The sequence below is a fragment of the Myotis yumanensis genome, unplaced genomic scaffold (assembly GCF_028538775.1).
Source record: "Myotis yumanensis isolate MYYU_CA2020_CCGP unplaced genomic scaffold, mMyoYum1.0.hap1 SCAF_5, whole genome shotgun sequence".
Classification (NCBI taxonomy): Eukaryota; Metazoa; Chordata; class Mammalia; order Chiroptera; family Vespertilionidae; genus Myotis; species Myotis yumanensis.
The window spans coordinates 68,276,580-68,296,564 of NW_027223756.1; the positions used below are offsets into that span (position 1 = coordinate 68,276,580).

A 19,985-nucleotide genomic window follows, 5' to 3' on the forward strand; every position below is an offset into this window, starting at 1 on the left:
CATGCTATTTGAATTCTGACCCCAAACATGTCCTTCAGTGAATGATAAAAAAACACACCAAAAACACAAAAAGTCTTCCTCCAGAAATAGATTACACACTGGCCTCTCCTGGTCCCGTGGAACTGAAGTGACAAGCACCAGGGAAAAAAGCAGCGCCTCTGCCAATACCAGGAAATAGCCCCATTCTCTCTAGGAGGGCAGGGCCGGCATGAATAATCGCTACCTCACTTTTGCAGCACAAACGAGAAATGAAATTGCTCCTTTCCCGACTAATCACAAAGCGAATGGTTTGTGCTCCTGGAGCAACTCCCCAGATGATTTTGAATACATTTCTGTATGTACATGTCACAGCATGCATCCTAACACTGTCAAACTGTGATGGCGGTGGTTACAACGCCTCTTCCATCCAGGAGGGCTTCTCTCATTCGCTCAGGCTGGGTTAGATGCTCTTCAACATTTTTCGCCTACTGAGACCTGAAGGATGAGCAGCTAGTTGCTGGCTGGACAGAGAGGGAGAACAAATACCAGCTTGGCTGCACTGTGGTGTAATTTCCTCTCCATTCACCTGGCTGCTCATTTGTCAACATGAGGAGTAATAATACCTCACTGTCATGCTTATTGTAAAGATTAGAAATAGTGCAGGGAACTTGGTATGGGGGCTTCATCATTGGTAGTGGCTGATAATGAAAATTACGTTCATTTTGTGAGTTTGGCTTTACCAGTAGTCTTCTGTATCTAGGCAACGTTCCAGGATATTAGCATCATTTTTCATTCTCTATTCAAGCACCACTTTGTTGAGTTATGAAACACTACTCATAAACTTCTCTAGCCTATCAGCCTGAAAATTAAAATCTATGTCTGTGTTATAATAGAGGCATTTTCTCCATTTGAAGACTACTGGTCCTCTAATAGGTTATTCTAGGACTAAAATTCTGATATTTTATGATGAAGAGAGCCATTTCTACCCTTTCCGATGTTCTACTTGGTTGTTAGGTACAGTGTTTTCTATTGCCCTGTATTACTTATGTTCTGAAATTACTATAATTATGCATTGTAATTGCAAAGGCCGAGCTAAAACATCAAGTACTAGTCTTATGAGTTCTTTTTAAAAATCTGTGCATCTTCCGTCTGAGAATTCAAAATAGCTGGCTGATTTATCAGCAAGGCTGCTGGCTACAAACATGATGATGCTACGGAGTTCTGATCTAGCAGTTAGTTCTCTGTGCCAAAGGCTCTCCACCAGTTGCCATGACCCAGGGGTCACTGACAGGCTGCTACTGTAGACCACCTGAGCACCCATAAAACAAAAGAATACAGAGCCAAATGTAACTTCCATATTGTTCAAGTTCCCAATAAACAGATGATGAAGGCAGGGTACAGAGTCAGCTTGCCAAGATGGAGTAAATAGCAATAAAGACCTTTTCAATTAAGACATCGCATGATCTCTTGGAAGCAGGAACAGCTACCTCGGGGACAGCACTCAAGATGTCACGACTGAAATTAAGGCCCCAGGAATGGGCTTTTTCCCACGGTTTTCTTTCTCTCTAGGACTTAAGGGTTCAATGCCTCAGTCCCAACTCTTTAATACCCAGGGATAACCTTTGCTCCAAGGTCCACGGGAAAGGTAGATTCAGGTTGGAGTCCTTGCTCCCCTCAATTCAGTCACCTGGATATTCCTTGAAGTGGCCCAGCCCTGCAGAAAGATCTGATGAATTATAGGGACTTGAGAGTGTATATGTTACCATGGCTACTGTCCTTCTTCACAAGTGTGATGTCACTTCTTTTTGCCTTGTAGTCTCGGGGGAAGGAACTATAGGAATGATAACCAAATGTGGGCTGGGGGTGAGGGAGGAGTGGGGGAGGTTGTCTCATCTTTCCACTGTCAGTAGTGAAGGTTCTAGTCATAGCCACTTACTGACAGCAGGACCTTGGGAAATTTTAAGTAAAAGAGGAATTTGGATTACATTGTCCTAAGGTCCCTTCTAATTTAAAAAATTCTGTGGTCCCTTAATTTAACTTGGGAGGGAAAGCATTCCACTCTTCCAGGTTAAACAGGCAAACATATACACAATACCTAATATATAAGATTTTATTATTTACGCTGTGCATCTTTGAATGGCTGACCCAAAGCAATGGAAGTTAGAGCACAACCGTGTTAGGCTTTGAGCCACCTTCACCATTAGGAGCAGGGCTGTGAACCAGAAGTATGCAATTGCAAGAAAACTCCATTCACTCAGCTCCTAATGAGACATGAGGCATTAGCCTCTATTCTTTTTTCAGAGCAATTAAGATAAAATGAGGGAAAGAGATTAAAAATGTAGGTTTCCTTGGAGCAGAAACTCTTATGGGGATTGTTCATTGGTTAAAGCCTTGTGGGAAAGAAAGGACAATGTGAAGGAAAGGGTGACAGAAATGAATAAGCTGTGACTTCAGAACAATGGTCTTTTACTCCCTGGTCCCCAACCCCCTACTTGATCTCAAAGAAAATGCTTGGGAAAGGACACTAACTCCCTCAGGTCAATGGGATCAGGCTTGGGTGTTCAATTACTTCTCACACCTAAAACAAGAAATGTCCTAATTCCCAATAACCCAATCAATCCTTTCTCTGGCTGGAAATTTCCCTAAAGTATGCTCAGTGTTTAGGGAGGTGATTCACCCTTTTTGGTCAGAAACTCATTTATTAAAAACCAAGCGTTCTCCTATTAGTACATGTTATTCCTTGCCATTGCATTCTTCCTCCCTCTTGGCCTCAGCTGCAAGACAGTCTAGAAACTTCAGCCAGGTCCCCAGGAGCCCAGACTGATCTCCAGTTGGTGGCTGTGAACTTGCACAGAGACTTCCTTTAAGAAGTGTGGTCTTCAAATCTACAGTCCACGGATTAAACTGACATTTAATGATAAACAACTGCTATATTGTTTATTTGAGCCAGTTCCACGAAACAAAATAAAACACCCTTATAAATGGAATATACACTTAAGGGAAAATCCTTTTTACATTTGTCCCTATAATATTTTATACTCATTCAATTACAAAATGCCAAGAGGACTTTTAAAAGGCTTTAATGTTTGTCCTTTGTCTTCTAAGTCAGAGAGTGAAAAAAATGAATTCATTACTGCTTTGAATCCTTAAGGCTAGATATTTCACTCTTTTGCCTCAGAAGAGAAAATGAGGTCTTTAAATGACCCGAATACGAACAACTCACATTCAAGGTGCTGGCTCCATAGTCTGTATTTATATTTTATGACATTTGACCCAACTTTAAAGCCTACCTCCTTCTCTCTCCTTCTCATCCTCTTCTTCTTTCAGCAGCTTGCCAACGGAATTATACCACTTGAACTGTGGATCAGGGATGCCATTAACACTACAGTTAATCAAGGCACTGTTCCCTTCCTTGACTATGATGTGGTCAGTTCTGGCAATGATTACGGGCATAAAGCCCAAGACCATGTCAGTGCCATTTAAAGTGCTGTTAGTCATACTCTTTGCAGTCGCTAGAGTGGATACTAGGATTAAAAAGGGCACAGAAGGTAGAAAGCACACAGGCAGATGGCTCTTCAATCGATCCATCTTCTTTGTTTGCTCTGTAAGGCAACAGAGATGGTTTGCCAATGGAATCTTCTATCAGACAGCACGCTGTTCAGAGCAGGCCATGGGACAAACCTGACTTGGATCCATAAAGCTGGTTCTTGATTAAGAACCTGTTAAAACAAACAAACCACACACATAAATATTAGCATTCATACTTTAAAAATATTATTTATAAAATGTTAGAAACCCAGCTAAAATACCTACAAAATGTTTAAACAATGCACAAATTCAGATGTTCCAAATGTTAAGTTACTTTTTTTCTTTCCACAGGAATCATAACAAATATTTTTTTTTACTACTGAAATATGTAGCTATTAATAGGAACAAACATACATTTCTTATAAATGTATCACATTACTTCAGAAAGTTCAAAAACTGACTCAGGCTTCTTTCGGTTAGCATGACAAGGCCTCTTTCCACCCCATCACCTGTCTTCATTGTGGATGACCTGACTGTTCACCTCGGTGGTTCCTTAACCAATTTTCTTCCAGTGAACACAGCCCTGCCAGCATGGGGAAGGGCTCCACCAGAATCAGTCTGGCATTCTCCTAAGTCCCCATTATGGCTTCCAGGATACTCCTTCCCTTTCATGCAATTGCCCATGTTCCTTTGAGCTTTATGGCATCCAACTCTGTTTCATATTTTTGTTATCTATTGACTCATGATCACTCACTGAATTCCCTAGTTTCTTCATCTGCCTCCCAGAGGCTGGTGAACATCAGTATGTATGTTGTGACATGATGGGTGGCAGTACTTCCATGATCAAAGATCTAACTTTCACCTACATCTCTATCCTCCGTTTGACCCACTAATCATACAGCCACACTCTAGAACTTTCATCTGTCCAAATTCTAAATTCTGAAGTTCCAAGTAATTCTGAAGTTTTAAATAACTATCTTGAACTGCACCCTACCATTCCTCCAGATCTCTTATTCCTCTTACTGGACTTTCTAGCCCTTCTATTTTCTCTCAGTTTCTATCTTCTTTCCTCCCCCCTTCATATTCCAATTCTGTCTCAGTCTAGGCCCAATCATGTAGACCACAATCCCAAACATCTTTGCCCTTTGTTCTCTGTTGCCATGACTCTGCCAGCATATACTGGAGAGAATCATACAACCACGTTATTGCCAAATTAAGGAACTGTTTCCAACCCCAGCCAGGTCTCTGGTGATTTCTGGCATTCTGGTTGTCAGGGCTTCGTAGGTTCAGTAGCTGCTTTTCACAATGCTATGGACATCTTCAGCTTTCAAATCAAGCATCTTAGCCCAGTGTTATTCCTACTGTTCTCAAAAGGCACCTTTCTCATACTAAGAATTGTAGGCATGAATTCCCACTTTCTTTTCCAAAAAAAATCCTGCATTTTGCCCTCCCCTGCCAATTACTTTAAATACCCAATTCTGTATTTTGCCTGCACTTTATTGAAACAGCTCTTGCTGAAGTCACCAGTCACTCCTCATTGCCAAGTTTTCAGTCTTTCTCTTGCCAAATCTCTGTGGTGATCACCACTATTAACTCTCCTTTATTCAAACTCTCTCTATGGCTGCTGCACTCTACTCCCCCTGCCTGCTCTCACTATTCTGTACCAGTTCCTCTTTTCCTCATCCTTGAAAATTAGTTAACCCCCAGTGTTTCATCACTGGCTCTCTTTTCATTTTACCCACATCTCTTCCTAAGGTTCCATTCTCATGCCTTTATTATCACCTCCAACCTAACAGCTCTCAAATCCATGTTCTCAGACCTGACTTTTTTCTAGGTTTCAGACTGGTGTTACTAACTGCCCATTGGACATCCCTGCCAGAATGTTCTGAAGGTAACTCAAAATTAACATTCCCAAACAAACTCATCTGCTGAACATGCTACATTGCCTGGTTCCTTATTTCAGCTTAGGCGGCACCATCCACACATGCATGCATGGGTATTAGTCCTGAATTCAACTGTTGCCCTCAATACCCTCAGAACGTCAGTAATTACATGCTGTTGATTCCACCCCTTAAATGTTGCTTGGATTGTTCCATCCTTTCAGTCTCCTCTGAGAGAGCCTTAGTTCAGGCCTCCTTATCTTCTTACCAGAAATGGTGTGGTAGCCTTCTACAGGATCTGCCTTCCATCTCTCCCCAGCTCCCAATCCAATCCTATAACCATTCTACAGCACAAATTATATGGTGCCATTTCTTTACTTAGCAACCTTCAATGTCTCTGCACTGTCTGCCTTATAGAACCTGAATTCCTTACCCTTTTTATTCACTCCAAAAATAATTATTAAACACCCACTATTAGGCAGACACTATTTTAGTCCTATAAATAGAAGAGTAGAGAAGACAGACCTTTCCTATTATGTGGAGATTATATTCTCGTGTGTGTGGGGGGGGTGAAGCAAACAACAAATAAATGCCATGTGAATGTAATTTCAACTAATGATGCATGCTTTGAAAAACACACCATGATGCACTTGAGTAATGAGTTAGGCAATTCAGGATAACTGTACTGAGGAGGTAGCCCCTGAGCTGGGGTGCTTTAGGAATCAGCCACACCTAGACCTGGGAGAAGAGCATTCCAGGAAGAAGGAACATAAAAAGCAAACAAGTGACAAGATGGGTCATGGAAGTAGACAAGCTCAGTCCACCTAGGGCTTTGCAGGACAGAGTGAAGAGTTTGGATTTTATCTGACATTCATTGGGATCTTCCAATGAATATGACTCCAAAGAATGTGATTTATTTTTGAAAATCAACTTTACTGTGGTGTAACTTATAAACAATAAGTATATACCCATTTTGGGTGTGCATTTTAATGGGTTTTGACAAATTTATACACCAATGTAACTACTATAATAAGATGGAGGACGTTTCAATAACTACCCAAAATTATCCTGTATCCCTTCCCAGTTGTAGTTTTTACACTGATCCATTCTAATTATTATTATTATTTTAATATGTTTTTTTATTGATTTCAAAGAGAGGAGGGGAGAGGGAGCTAGAAACATCAATGAGAGAGAACCATTGATTGGCTGCTTCCTGCATGCTCCCTACTGGGGATCAAGCCCACAACTGGGGCATGTGCCCTGACTGTGAATTGAACTGTGACCTCCTGGGTTCATGGGTTGATGCTCAACTTGAGCCACACCAGCCAGACTATTCCAGTTATTTTTGTGTATGGCATGAGGTATGGATTGAGGTTCATTCCCCCTCCCACTCTCAAATGGACATCCAGTTGTTTCAGCTCTGTTAGTAAAAAGACTATCTTTCTTTTCTTTTCTTTTTTCTTTTTTGGTTAATCCTCACCCAAGGATATTTTCCCATTGATTTTTAGAGCAAGTGGAAGACAGAGGAAAAGAAAGAGAGAAATATCGATGTGAGAGAAACACATGGATTGGTTGCCTCCTGCACGCGCCCTAACCAGGGCCTGGGCCGGGGAGGAGCCTGCAACCGAGGTATGTGCCCTGGACTGGAATCGAACCAGGACCCTTCGGTCTGCAGGACAACGCTCTATCCACTGAGCCAAACCGGCTAGGGCAAAAAGACTATCCTTTCTACAATGGATTATGTTGCCTTCTTGTAAAAAAAAGAAAAGAGTCTATTTATAAATTCTTTATTCTGTTCCACTAATATTTATGTTTATCCTTATGCCAATACCGCACTGACCATACTATCTGCCTCATTTTTTTTTGGTATCTGCAGTGTCTGAAGTTGTCCTTGACACTTTCAATGCTCAATGAATTGCTGAATGAATGAATCTCTCTCCAAAGGCAGAAATTATTATTCCAATCCTGTAGACAATAAAAGTGAAGAGGTACTAGGGGTGAGGGTGATAAATTAGCTTTAGACCATAGATTAGTTCATTGAGAAAGAGGAGTTTTCTTAGCGCTCTAGACATCCACACTCCCGCCTGGACTAGGGTGCCTTCCTGCCCCAGGAAGGCCAGTACATTACTCCACCCACAGGAATCGTGTGGCTGAGGGAGATAGCACAGGCGTCAGGCATGCCAGATACCCTGGTATGACTGTGTAAATGTTTTCCTTTACTTGGCCAAATGCGGGGTTTCCTTTGAACAGGGAGTTTGTAAATGTGAACTATTCGATACAGAATGGTTGTGAAGAGCATGGCCTCAGGTTTTAGATAGACTGGGCCAGGATCCTGGATCTAGCCACCTTTATCGGCTGTGTTTTTCTGGCCAAGTCCTTACCAAGTACAGGGCAATTATAATGATTCAGGGCCAAATGTCCACAAAGCATTTACATATTGCTCGGCTTGATAAACAGGAATTATCAACATAATGTACCAAGCATCCTTTATTGAAATCATGCTTCTCAAGTTGATTTTTATTTTATCCTTCAAATTGTATCACTTAAAAGACAGACCTTATTTTTGGTTTTGTTTAAGACATTATTGATTGTCATTCTACCACCAGAAAGAATTATAAGCGATTTTCAGCACTGAGTCCTTGTGCAGGACTCAATTGTGAAAATGTATGAGTTGCCCCGTTGGGCAGACGCTGCAGTGAGCATATTACGGGTACTGTAGCTGGGGTCACTCATCTGGGACTCCCCAATGCGTAGGTCAGAGCAGATGCCCAACTAAATACCTTGGGAGGGAATGAGAGACAAGACAAAGTGGAGGATAGGTTCTAATAAATGTGCAGTAAGTATACTGCAGCATTTTCCCCACCCCCACAATTAAAGAGAATGCACCGCATGGAAAGATCAAACTGATTAAAATGCATAACTCAAGAGCGGTTTTCAAACAAAGGCCAACCACCTTGGGTTATACTTTCAAACACATTGTGCTAGCAAGAAGAAAGAGAAGGGGATACTGCTTGCTGTTCTAGTTTATTTTAATAATGTCGGTAGGAGCTTTGGGCTAGAAACAAAGTAACCCTTTCTGAAGCTGCATCTAGTTCCCTCAGAGACCTTGAGATGTACAGAGAAAGATTGTCACTCGAATGCAAGAATTTCGGTTAGCAAACTCATTCCTCCCTCCCCCCATTCTCTCTCCTCCTTTTTCATTTTGAAAAGTTACTAAGATACAGAAAACATAATGTGTAATTTATAGGTTGTTTGTATCAAAGCATGTTTATCCTAAACCTCTCTGTGAACATTTATTTTTGAAAATCAAGCATTAAATTAACACTAATACATTAATCATTTTTGGTAAGACTCTACTATACCACACACCCTTCAGTTCATATGTATATTTTAAAGTATTTATTATGTGCTGGGCACATGGCCAGCGGTTTGGGGGTGGGTGGGTTGGGAGTCCTACAAAGCTCAACCAGACATAAGCTATGGCCATAACCCAGCATCCATTCCCAGCTCCGCCTTCCCCTTCTCACGAATCCCACAGCTCAGAGGTCTTCTAATCTGCCCATGGCACTTGCAGCTTATACCAAACTTCGAACACTCCTCCCTGGCACGGGAGCTTGCCCTTGTCTCAATTTTGTCTTGAGGAAACATCTTCAATGACGAGAATAGCTCCTCGATTTAGAATTTCCCCAATACTGGGAGGCCACAGGAATGCTTGTGCACTTGTCTTAAGAAGCCACACTTATGTGGAATCTGATGGCAATTGTTTATGACATCATGTCACTTTGGACACTGGGGAAATAGCCTACAAATAAATGTACTTTGTTCAGCTTGTCAGATTTTACAGACCGGATTATGAGAAGTTCAGTTAATCACACTATACAGCATTGTGAAAGACATGTCAGCCGCTAAGGAATCAACCTCGAGGACTATAATCCAGCAGCTCGAAATGCAGTCCTTCAAAATACCAAGAACCAAGGCCACCGATTCCAAAACCAGGGTTTCCCAGAAGCAACAATGGACAAATTGTTAAGCTTTGTGTGTTAGGGAAAACTTTCACAGAATATTTCTATAATTAAAATAAAAGAGAAAATATGTAGCAAACATCAAGTGTCCTTTCTTTTCCTTACCTCCCAACAAATGAATTTTATCTAAAAATGTTTAACAATATGCTTTGTTGAATCTTATTTTTCATTTGTTTCTTTACCAGTAATAAAACATTGACCATGTATTTCTGGAGTTGGGAGGAAAAGGGCCCCTTGTTTAAGGGTGTTTTGAACTAAATGAATATACATTATTGTTTTTTCTTGGCAGTGTCCATGCTGGCATTTTCCCATCAACTATGATGAATAATTTTATAGTTACACAACTGGATTTTCTCACAACATCTACGGAGAGTTTCCACTCTTCTCACTTGTGCATAAATGATGCCACAACCACAAGGCTGCCTTTTAGTTTAAGACATTCTCACAATGTTTCTACTCCTGAAGCAAGAAGGGGAAATTCCAACTTCATGTGAAATGGAGAGAGGCACTGAAATACTCATTATGTCATAAATGCTAACTTCTCAAAATTGGTAGCCACCTAATTATGGATATATTTCTCCAACTTCCTTTCCCACATATCATAATTAATGAAAACTATACACATTAGTCTTTTTTAAAAAATAATTTTCTTTTGCAATTTTTAAGAAAAATGTGCCAACAAAATTCTCACTAGCCCATTATTTCTCCCCTAACTTCTTTCAAGATCAGCATATGCTGAGTTTTAAAGTGATGTCTGAATATGGACTATGGGAATCCCAAATCAAAGGTCAAGAAATTTATAGGAGAAGAATGTCCCTGTAGCAATTACTGCCGTCTAGAATCAAATCATTTAAGTGCTAAATCAGCTAAGTGTTAGCTCAGTGCCCAAAGTCATATTACAGAAAGAGATTCATACTGTCCATTTTCTTTCCTATCCATGTTCAAGAATCTATTTGTGTAGAGATTCTTTTTCTTTTTTAAATCCTCACCCGAGGATATTTTTCCATTGATTTTTAGAAAGAGTGGGAGGGAGGGGGGAGGGAGAAAGAGAAAGAGAGAGAGCATCAATGTGAGAAAGACACATTGATTGGTTGCCTCCCACACATGTCCTGAAGGGGGCCCTGCGGATCAGACCCTTGACCCAGGTACGTGCCCTTGACTGGGAATGGAACCCATGACCCTCTGGCGTGCAGGCTGACACTAACCACTTAGACACACTGGCCAGGGTTGGGTAGAGATTCTTGATACTTCTAATCACACAAAGGTAATTCCTGACCTAGATGGCAAATGTGATCATTACACAAAAGTATGGAAGAGCATCGTTTTTACTTTTAGAAGCATCCAGACAGATCAGTTCAATTCAAATCAACACACATTTTTAAAAAATTTTTTTTAGTTGATTTCATAGAGGAAGGGAGAGGGAGAGATAGAAACATCAGTGATGGGAGAGAATCATCGGTGGGCTGCCTCCTGCACTCCCCCCACTGGGGATCAAGTCCACAATCCCGGCATGTGCCTGACCGGGAATTGAACCATGACCTCCTGGTTCATAGGTTGATGCTCAACCACTGAACCACGCTGGCTGGGCCAAATCAATACACATTAACTAAGAAATTTCCCTCTGTCAGGCACAATGCCAGGGGTAAGGAAAACAAAGGTAAGACATAGTCCTATACTTATCATCCAAGAATCTGAGAGAGGGAGAGAGAAAAGTAAAATAACAATCCTAACACAGTGTGATGACTGCCCCATCAAGGAGGTGCCAAAGACCCATCATGGTATAGATAAGAAGACCCAAGTGGCCTGGGGTCCAGAAAGAACTTCCTAGAAGACGTGACCATTTAGTTTAATTTTCAAGGATTTCACCAAGTACAACATGGAAGGGAAGCTGACTCAAAAAGAGGAAGAGCATATTCCAAGAAATGCTGATTAGCGAGAATCTGGCATAATTGGGGAAATATATGTAACTAGAGGCCCAGTGCACAAAAATTTGTGCACTGGCGGGGGGGCCCTTAGCCCGGCCTGTGCCCTCTCGCAGTCTGGGACCCCTCAGGAGATAACAACCTGCTGGCTTAGGCCTGCTCCCGGGTGGCAGAGGGCAGGCCCAATCCCTAGGTGCAGCCCCTGGTCAGGCTCAGAGCAGGGTTGATTGGGGAGTTGGGGCGCCGCCCCCTGTCATGCACAGAGCAGGGCGGATCGGGAGGTTGCGATGCCACCCTCAGTCACGCACAGGGTATGGCTGATTGGGGGGTTGGGGCACCGCCCCCTGTCACACTCAAGGCAGGGTCGATGGGGAGGTTGCGGCACCACCCCCTGTCACGCACAGAGCAGGGCCAATCAGGGGGTTGGGGCGCTGCCCCCTGGCATGCACAGAGCAGGGCCCATCAGGGGGGTTGGGGCTCCGTACCCTGTCATGCACAGAGCAGGGCCCATCAGGGGGTTGAGGAGCTCCCCCCTGTCACGCACAGAACAGGGCCCATCAGGGGGCTGGGGAGCTCCCCCCGTCACTCACAGAGTAGGGCCGATAGGGGAGTTAGGGCACCGCCCTCTATCACCCACAGAGCAGGGCGGATCAGGGGATTGGGGCACCGCCACTGTCACACTCAGGGCAGGGCCGATGGGGAGGTTATGGCTCTACCCTGTCACGCACAGAGCAGGGCCCATCAGGGGGTTGGGGAGCTCCCCACTGTCACGCACAGAGTAGGGCCGATAGGGAGATAGGGCACTGCCCCCTGTCACACACAGAGCAGGGCGGATCAGGGGGTTGGGGCGCCGCCACTGTCACACTCAGGGCAGGGCCGATGGGGAGGTTATGGCTCTACCCTGTCACACACAGAGCAGGACCTGTGGTGGTGGTGGTGGCGGGGGGCGGGGGGGGTTGGGGCACCGCACCCTGTCACACACAGAGCAGGGCTGATCAGGGGGTTTGGGTGCTGCCCCCTGTCACGCTGATCCGGTGCCAGGAGGCCTCGTGGCTCCGCTGATCCTGGTGCTGGGAGGCATATTACCCTTTTACTATACAGAATAGAGGCCTGGTGCATGGGTGGGGGCCGGCTGGTTTGCCCTGAAGGGTGTCCTGGATCAGGGTGGGGGTCCCACTGGGGTGCCTGGCCAGCCTGGATGAGGAGATGATGGCTGTTTGCAGCTGGTCACACACCCTTCAGGGTGGGGGTCCCCACTGGGGTACTTGGCCAGTCTGGGTGAGGGGCTGAGGGCTGCTTTCAGGCTGGCGGTTGTTGATTGAAGCTCCCAACCGCTCCTTTTTTTCTTTTTTCTTTTTTCTTTTATTCTGGGCCAGCTTTAGCTCTGGCTCTAGCTCTGAGGCTTCCGCTGCTGATTGCATTCTATAATCGAAACAATGTATAACTCCAGCTCTGAGATCCCGGCCTATATTTGTTAGAATGTTTCAAACTGCCAGCTCAGAGGCCGGCAAGTCAGGCGGGGAATGTTGCAGTCTGCAGTCACTGGAGCAAGCAAGCCTCCTGTTAGCTTCCAGCTGCCTGGCTGCCGGCCGCCATCTTGGCTGACAGTTAATTTGCATAAGGATACGCTGATTAGCCAATGGGAAGGGTAGCGGTCGTACGCCAATTACCATGTTTCTCTTTTATTAGGGTAGATTAGGCACCGTGTATAGTGTGCAGAAGGGAGGGGAAGCGACCGGAAACGAGGCTGGTCCAGATAAGGAAGGAATGGTATGAAATACCGAGGATGGGGCGTACCCACAGGTCTTGAAAGGGGGCGGTGACATGGCCAGTTTTGTTTTTAGAAAGATCACCTTGTTCATAGTGTGGCTGACGAGGTAGAGATGGCTAGGAGCCTACAACAATATCCAGGAAGGAAAGGGAAAGCAGAGGGGCCTGAACTAAAAGCAGTGGGGAAGGAAGACGTAGGCAGATCCTGAAGAGGAATAGGAATTAGAATATACAAGACTTAATGACTGGCTGACTGCAGAGCAGGTTAAGGTAACACCAGACTTCCCGAGTGGCGGGGCCTATGGCTATACAGACAGCTCTCTGCAGAGAGGAGTGCCTCATGTGTCCAGAACCAATGCCTGGCACTGAAAGTGGAATGCACATAAGTACACAAATGAGCAATTTCACCTAACAACTCCCTTGGGCAGCACTGCACAGGCGCTGCTGCACGTGGAGGAGGGCCTGCCAGCTGCCGGTGACCAAGCAGACCATGGTGGCTCCTGCCTGGTCCACTCGCCTCTCTCTCCAGAACCCCTGACTGATGGACGGAATCGTGATGACAAGCAGCAGCAGCGCCTCTTACATCTATGAACTGTCACCAATGGAGAGCTACATGGCAGGCAGCATATCATGGGAGGAACTAGGACCTATCTTAGGAAAATAGTCACTCCCTAGGAGGAACAAGAGACCAAGAGAAGGTGACCTCATAGCATTCTTCGTACACCCTTTCCTTTTAACTGTGTGGTATTAGGATGATTTAGATAGTTGATGGGGAGAACGAAATATACACCCTGTCTTGCTGGACTGTTGTGAATGACCACCAGAGGAGCTCTTTAAGCTTAACGAATAATTTAGAAAGAGCTAGAACAAAAGATCTCATTCTATTCTATCGACTACCCAGTGATGGCGAACCTATGACACGCGCGTCAGAGGTGACACGCGAACTCATTTTTTTTGGTTGATTTTTCTTTGTTAAATGGCATTTAAATATATAAAATAAATATGAAAAATATAAGTCTTTGTTTTACTATGGTTGCAAATATCAAGAAATTTCTATATGTGACACGGCACCAGAGTTAAGTTAGGGTTTTTCAAAATGCTGACACACCGAGCTCAAAAGGTTCGCCATCACAGGACTACACTAATGTTCAAGCATGTGCAGAATTTTATGCTGCTATTTTTGATACGCAAAAGGCACATACTTTTCAAAAAACTGATCTGTTTTAAGACACTGTTTCTCAAACCTAAAAATGAACTATTGGCTCAGATACCATCTTTCTGGTACTTAATTTTTGATGCTGCAAAATATTAAGAAACCATTTCTGGATCTTCATCACATTTTTCCCTCATGTGGTATGTTTTTCTGATTAAAAGTAAAAATGATATAAAAAGCTCTCAGAAATAAAATGATTATAAAAGGAGAAGCGGAAAGAAGATATTAAAGGCTTTCCTCTACAAATAAAATGATTATCATTAAGCCAGATAAAATAGGTCTACCTTAGATATTTGTTTACAAAACTAGAATTTGAGTATGAAAAAAAACTCGGATTTTTTTCATAGGTTTTTCTTTATACAATATTAGAAAGGGAGGCCCAGCCCTGGCTGGTGTTCCAAAGTGGTTAGAGTGTCGCCCCGAGCACCAAAGGCTCTCGAGTTCGATTACCTGGGTTGCAGGTTTGATCCTCAGACCCAGACAGGGCATGTGTAAGAGGCAACCAATCAGTGTGTCTCTCTCACATAGATGTGTCCCTCTCCCTCACCCCAACTCCCTCCCACTCTCTAAGATCAATGGAAAAATATATCCTCCAGTGAGGATTAACAAAAATAAAAAAGAAAGGGAGGCCCAGAGAACGTAAGCAATGACCAAGAGTCCCAGGATAGAACCAGGATACAAAGTTCCTGCCCAGACGGGGTCTGATATTACATTAAAATCTCTTGCTACATAGGCAATGTTTACGTGGCTCTAACAGTTGAGACATGCAATGAGGGCTATTCTAATCAGGTATATCTTTTAGAAGAGTTTATTGATGTTTTAGTGTGTATTTATTTCTTCAAATTCTCATTCTAAATGAGTTGCCTGAAATAGTTTTGGGCCCAATTAATGTAAATCCTTAATTGATCAGAGAGATGTTTCCTCAGAAGTCTGATGGTCCAGGAAATAAATCAAACCTGGGAACGGAATACAAATGGGATAGAAGCACTGGCGGATGGTGCCTTTATGCTGCCCAAGCCAATCCCCCAAACACATAACCATGTAGATGAAAGGGCTGGCAATGCTGTCTTAACATTTTTTTCATCTCTATCACCATCATTACCAGATTCTCTAGTCCACCCAAAGCTGGTTCAGAAGCCTCTCTAGCTGTTTCTGTCCTGCTTGGCCAGTCTTTTCCACTACATAGTTTTTCAGCATCTCCCCAGCATCTTAAAAAAGAAAGTGTCCCCACCCCAAAGAAAAGAGTGTCTTTTCAAAATGTTCTCCCTACTCATTTATTAGAGTACTAGAGGCCCAATGCACAAAATTCATGCAAGAGTAGGCCTTCCTTCCCCTGGCTGCCGGCACCAGCTTCCCTCTGGCACCTGGAACCCGGGCTTCCCTCCGGCTGCCAGCAGGCACTCAGGACCCAGGCTTCCCTCACAGCCCCGGCTTCATCTGGAAGGACATCCGGTCTAATTAGCATATTATACTTTTATTATTATAGATGTATATAGGGAGATTAAAATGTTCATTTATAGTCCAGTTTCTATTACCTGCTAACCTATAGCACTGCTTCTGCCAATTTTCAATTCTTGCTTTAATTTCATCACAGGCCCATTTCCCAAGATCTTGATGTATCTAATACAAAAGCACCTAAATCCAGAGTAAAGCCAGGTAGGAGCTGAGGGATCCCTGGAAGCCTGCACATCTCAATGAGTCAGAACTCACCTCTGGCTGGGAAGATGGCCGGAGCGTCCCATGCATCAGGGAGCTATTTTATTAAAGTGCTGGCCCCTTACTGCCTGCCTGCAAGTCCAGGTAGGCCAGCACTCTGCCTGGATGGAGGAGGCAACCCCATGCCCCCCCCCCACCTCCCCCCGCCCCAACCTGGGCAGTCTGCAGAATACACAGGTCTATAAATCAGAGAGCAATATTCTTACCATGCGTTCCTAAATATGATTCATGGCCTGATGCAACTGTGAGTTTACATTTTTTGCAGATTCTGGCACACTTTGCAAACTCTTAAGCCTTGATAGTGAAAGTGCCTTTCTCAAACCCTCTCCCCCGCATTTGATTATACACAGATGGCTTCCCATCAGCCAAACACAGAGCACTTGTCTGGACCTCGGAGCACGGTTCTTCATAGGAACACTCTTAAAAAGGTTGGTTATTATGTGGTGGGACTTCCCATGATAAAGCTATCTCATTATTGAGTGTGAAGGATCCTATCCTATATAATAAAGAGGTAATATGCAAATTGACCCTCACTCCATCACAAAGATGGTTGCACCCACAACAGAGGCAGGGTTCCCATAACACAAGATGCGCCCACAGTGGAGGCAGGGTTCCCATAACGAGCCATAACAAGCGATCAGCAGGGACCTGAGGCTGTGTGGCGCCGGGCTGGGGGATCTGAGGCTGCGCCTCCCCCGCCCGGCGGGGCTTGACAGGGGACCTCAGGCTGCGGCCCCTGCCCCGGCGCTGGGCCAGGGAACCTCAGGCCATGCCCTCTGCTCTGGCGCCAGGCTGGGGGACCTGAGGCTGCGCCCCCTGCCCGGCACCAGGCCGGGGGACCTGAGGCTGCACCCCCTGCCCAGCGGGGCTTGACAGGGTACCTGAGGCTATGCCCCCCCACCCAGTGGGGCTTGACAGGGGCCCTGAGGCTGTGCCCCTGCCTGGCGCCAGGCTGAGGGACCTGAGGGTGTGCCCTCCATCCGGTGGGGCTTGACGGGGGTGGGACCGGCCAGGTCTGGATCTCGCCCAATGGGGGTGGGGCTGGCCGGGTCTGGGGCTCACGCGATTTCAAGGTGCACACGGGTGGGCAGGGACTTGACTCTGGGTCCCGCAGAGTGCCCCAGACTCTGACAGGAGGAAGATTTTCATATACTAATTTTCTTTCATCTCTGACACTTCTATTATAGAGAAAGGGCAAATAGCAATATTAAAATATTTCCTCTAATTCCCTTTTACTGTGCACGAATTTCATGCACTGGGCCACTAGTAGTATTAATAAGTGCCTAACCAAGACAGACAGTAGCAATAGGAATATAGCCAATGTTCCAAGTGACAACTACAAGTCTCCCTGTGGCCTAGGGTGGAATTAAGTTCCTGAGATATAACATGGGATGGGCCCTAAGGTTAAGATCAAGAACAGAAATTTGGAGGTGAGGTGTGAAGAGAGGACCAGTTTAGCCTTTTAGGATTAAGACCTACTAGCTCCTTTCCTCAGTTTTTCCACTTACTAGTAAATGGCCCCTGGCAGTTAGCTGATCTTCGGAGCCACAGACCCTTCTCTTTCTTAGGTCCCTTCCAAATCTACCATTCTGTGACCACACAGCCAGGGGTGTGACTGCAGCTGGCGAAGGAAAGAAATGGCGAGGTGAGGAGAGAAGAGGGAAAGAGCAAGGGGGTTGTTCATATTCAGATAAAGATCCCACTACAGAGACTTCAACCAGGGCGAAGTACTGTGATTGCCAAGCCATCTGTGACTTGATGGATGGCCCAGGAGCCAGCTTGTATACCATACTGTACAAGGGAACTTGTTCTCCATAGAAAAAGCCTCCTCTTGTGTATTCCTTACATCCTGGAAAGTATGATGAGGGAGAAAACAGACCCATGCTTCCAAAGCCTTTGGACCCCCTTCCCCTACCCCCAATCGCAACCTCCAGCTGTCCTCAGCAAACTACAGAGGTGAATCTGCTCAGATTCCTTTAGGGCAGCAGTTCTCAACCTGTGGGTCACGACCCCTTTGGCAGTCGAACGACCCTTTCACAGGGGTCGCCTAAGACCATCCTGCATATCAGATATTTACATTACGATTCTTAACAGTAGCAACATTACAGTTATGAAGCAGCAACGAAAATAATTTTATAGTTGGGTCACAACATGAGGAACTGTATTTAAAGGGCCAGAAGGTTGAGAACCACTGCTTTAGGGCTTAAGGTAGGCAGGATGGGCCAGCTGCTAGGCTGCCACGCACAGATGGATGCTCCTCACGGCTATTGATGCAGGCTTCTCCCTTCAACCCCACTCTTGGGGCAGCTCAGTACAAGGACTGAGCCTTGCTTGTCTTACCTTGCTACCCGGAGATGATCACCCTAGCACCTGTGGCCACGCCACTTACCCAACCTTTCCTCTTCAGACCAAGGACCACAAAGATCTTTGCTGTACCACTGAGAGGCTGATGATTATCACAACCCTCATCTGGGGCCTTGAGATTTCACTTGATAATTCACTACAGAGTAGTCTTGTGTCTGCTCTTACAACTTGAGGTATAATTTTTATCATGAAAATTCCCTTATAACAAAATGTGGTCGGTGCTCAAATATTTGTTGGCTGTGCTAGGCAGGAGGCGTGAATGACTTTTCTTTTTTTGAATGATTAGTAACAATATGTGCATGGGGAATGCCTCAAAGAAAATTAAAACAAAACACTAACACTTTAGTTATTACAATCTACATTTGCAACGGTTCCTCACTCCAGGGTAAAAGCTAGAGAAGGCCCTTCCATGGCCTCTAGGATATTTGGTGTCTGGCTGCCTCGCAGTATTCATTTCTCACTTCCCACCAGCCACACTGGGCTCTGCTAATCTTAGAATATGCCTCATACACTGGAACCCTTGCACTTGCTATTCCTTCATTTGGAAGCAGTGCCCCTGGTACTTACAAGACTCACTCCCACACTTCCTTTCTGACTCCTCGGGTCCCAGCTCAAATGACACCTCCTCAGCAGGCCCTCCTTAGTCATCTTATATAGAACTATTTAGAGGCTGGTGCATGAAATCTGTGCACGGGGTGGGGGTGGGGTGCCTTAGCCCAGTCTGCGCCCTCTCGCAATCTGGGACTCCTCAGGTAGGGTCCCTAGGCCTGGCTGGCGATCAGGGCCTATCAGAGCTTTCCTTCCCCTGGCTGTCGGCAGCTGGCCCCGCCCCCGCTGCTGCCACTGCTTGCCATCTGTGCGGCGCTGCCCCCCCTCCCCCACCACTGGTCGCCTTCCTCTGCAGGTGAAAGACATGGGGTGCTATCGCTTGGCTGGCCTGAGCCTCCCTCTGCAGGGTGATCACTGGCCAGCCCTGCACACCTGCCACAGTGTTGCTGGCTGGTGGCCTGGGCCTCCCTCTGTGGCTGCCAGCTGGGGGGCCCCACCCACCTGGCTGGGGCTCCATGATTGATCACCAAGCAGAGAGTGGCCTGGGCCTCCCTCTTTGGGGTGATCGAGGAGGCCCCCTCCCCTCCCCCAAATAGATCGCCCTGCTGGCCGGTGGCCTGGGCCTCCCTCTTTGGGGCAATTGATCAGGGAGCCCTCCCATTGATCGCCCTGCAGAGGGTGGCCTGGGCCTCCCTCTGCGGGGCCATCTTGGGGTGATGGCAGGGCCCCCCTGACCAATCGCATTGTACTCGCCTTGGCTGGTCTGGCGCCAGTGTGTGTCATAGGATTGTCGTCCAGAAGATGGTCTGGACGGTCGTTCTGCTGTTTGGTCATTCAGTCGATTTGCATATTACGCTTTTATTATTATAGATAGTGGGCCCTACCCCATCACCCACTGTCCACGTTTACCCTGCCCTTTTCTACCATGTATGTGTGCACGTGTCTGCCCCTGCGAAGATATAAGTTCCCAGAGGGCTGGGCTTCTGTTGCAGTAGACACTCTTCACTGTCATGTCCCCATGTCTGGAGACGTGCTTTGCACA

The 19,985-nt window shown here is 45.5% G+C and overlaps 1 protein-coding gene across 3 annotated transcripts in view; it reads right to left on the reverse strand.

The window, feature by feature from the left end:
- Positions 1 to 19,985, reverse strand: part of MFAP3L (microfibril associated protein 3 like) — a 48,081-nt gene that overhangs the window by 15,164 nt on the left and 12,932 nt on the right. For 2 of the 3 annotated variants that reach the window (XM_070415466.1, XM_070415465.1), the window contains exon 2: positions 3,270 to 3,698. In XM_070415466.1, the coding sequence (XP_070271567.1) occupies positions 3,270 to 3,567 (298 nt within the window). In that variant the 5' untranslated portion in view covers positions 3,568 to 3,698. Of the gene's footprint in view, positions 1 to 3,269; positions 3,699 to 17,538; positions 17,555 to 19,985 lie in introns of those variants that run through there. The other variant, XM_070415467.1, reaches the window with a different exon arrangement.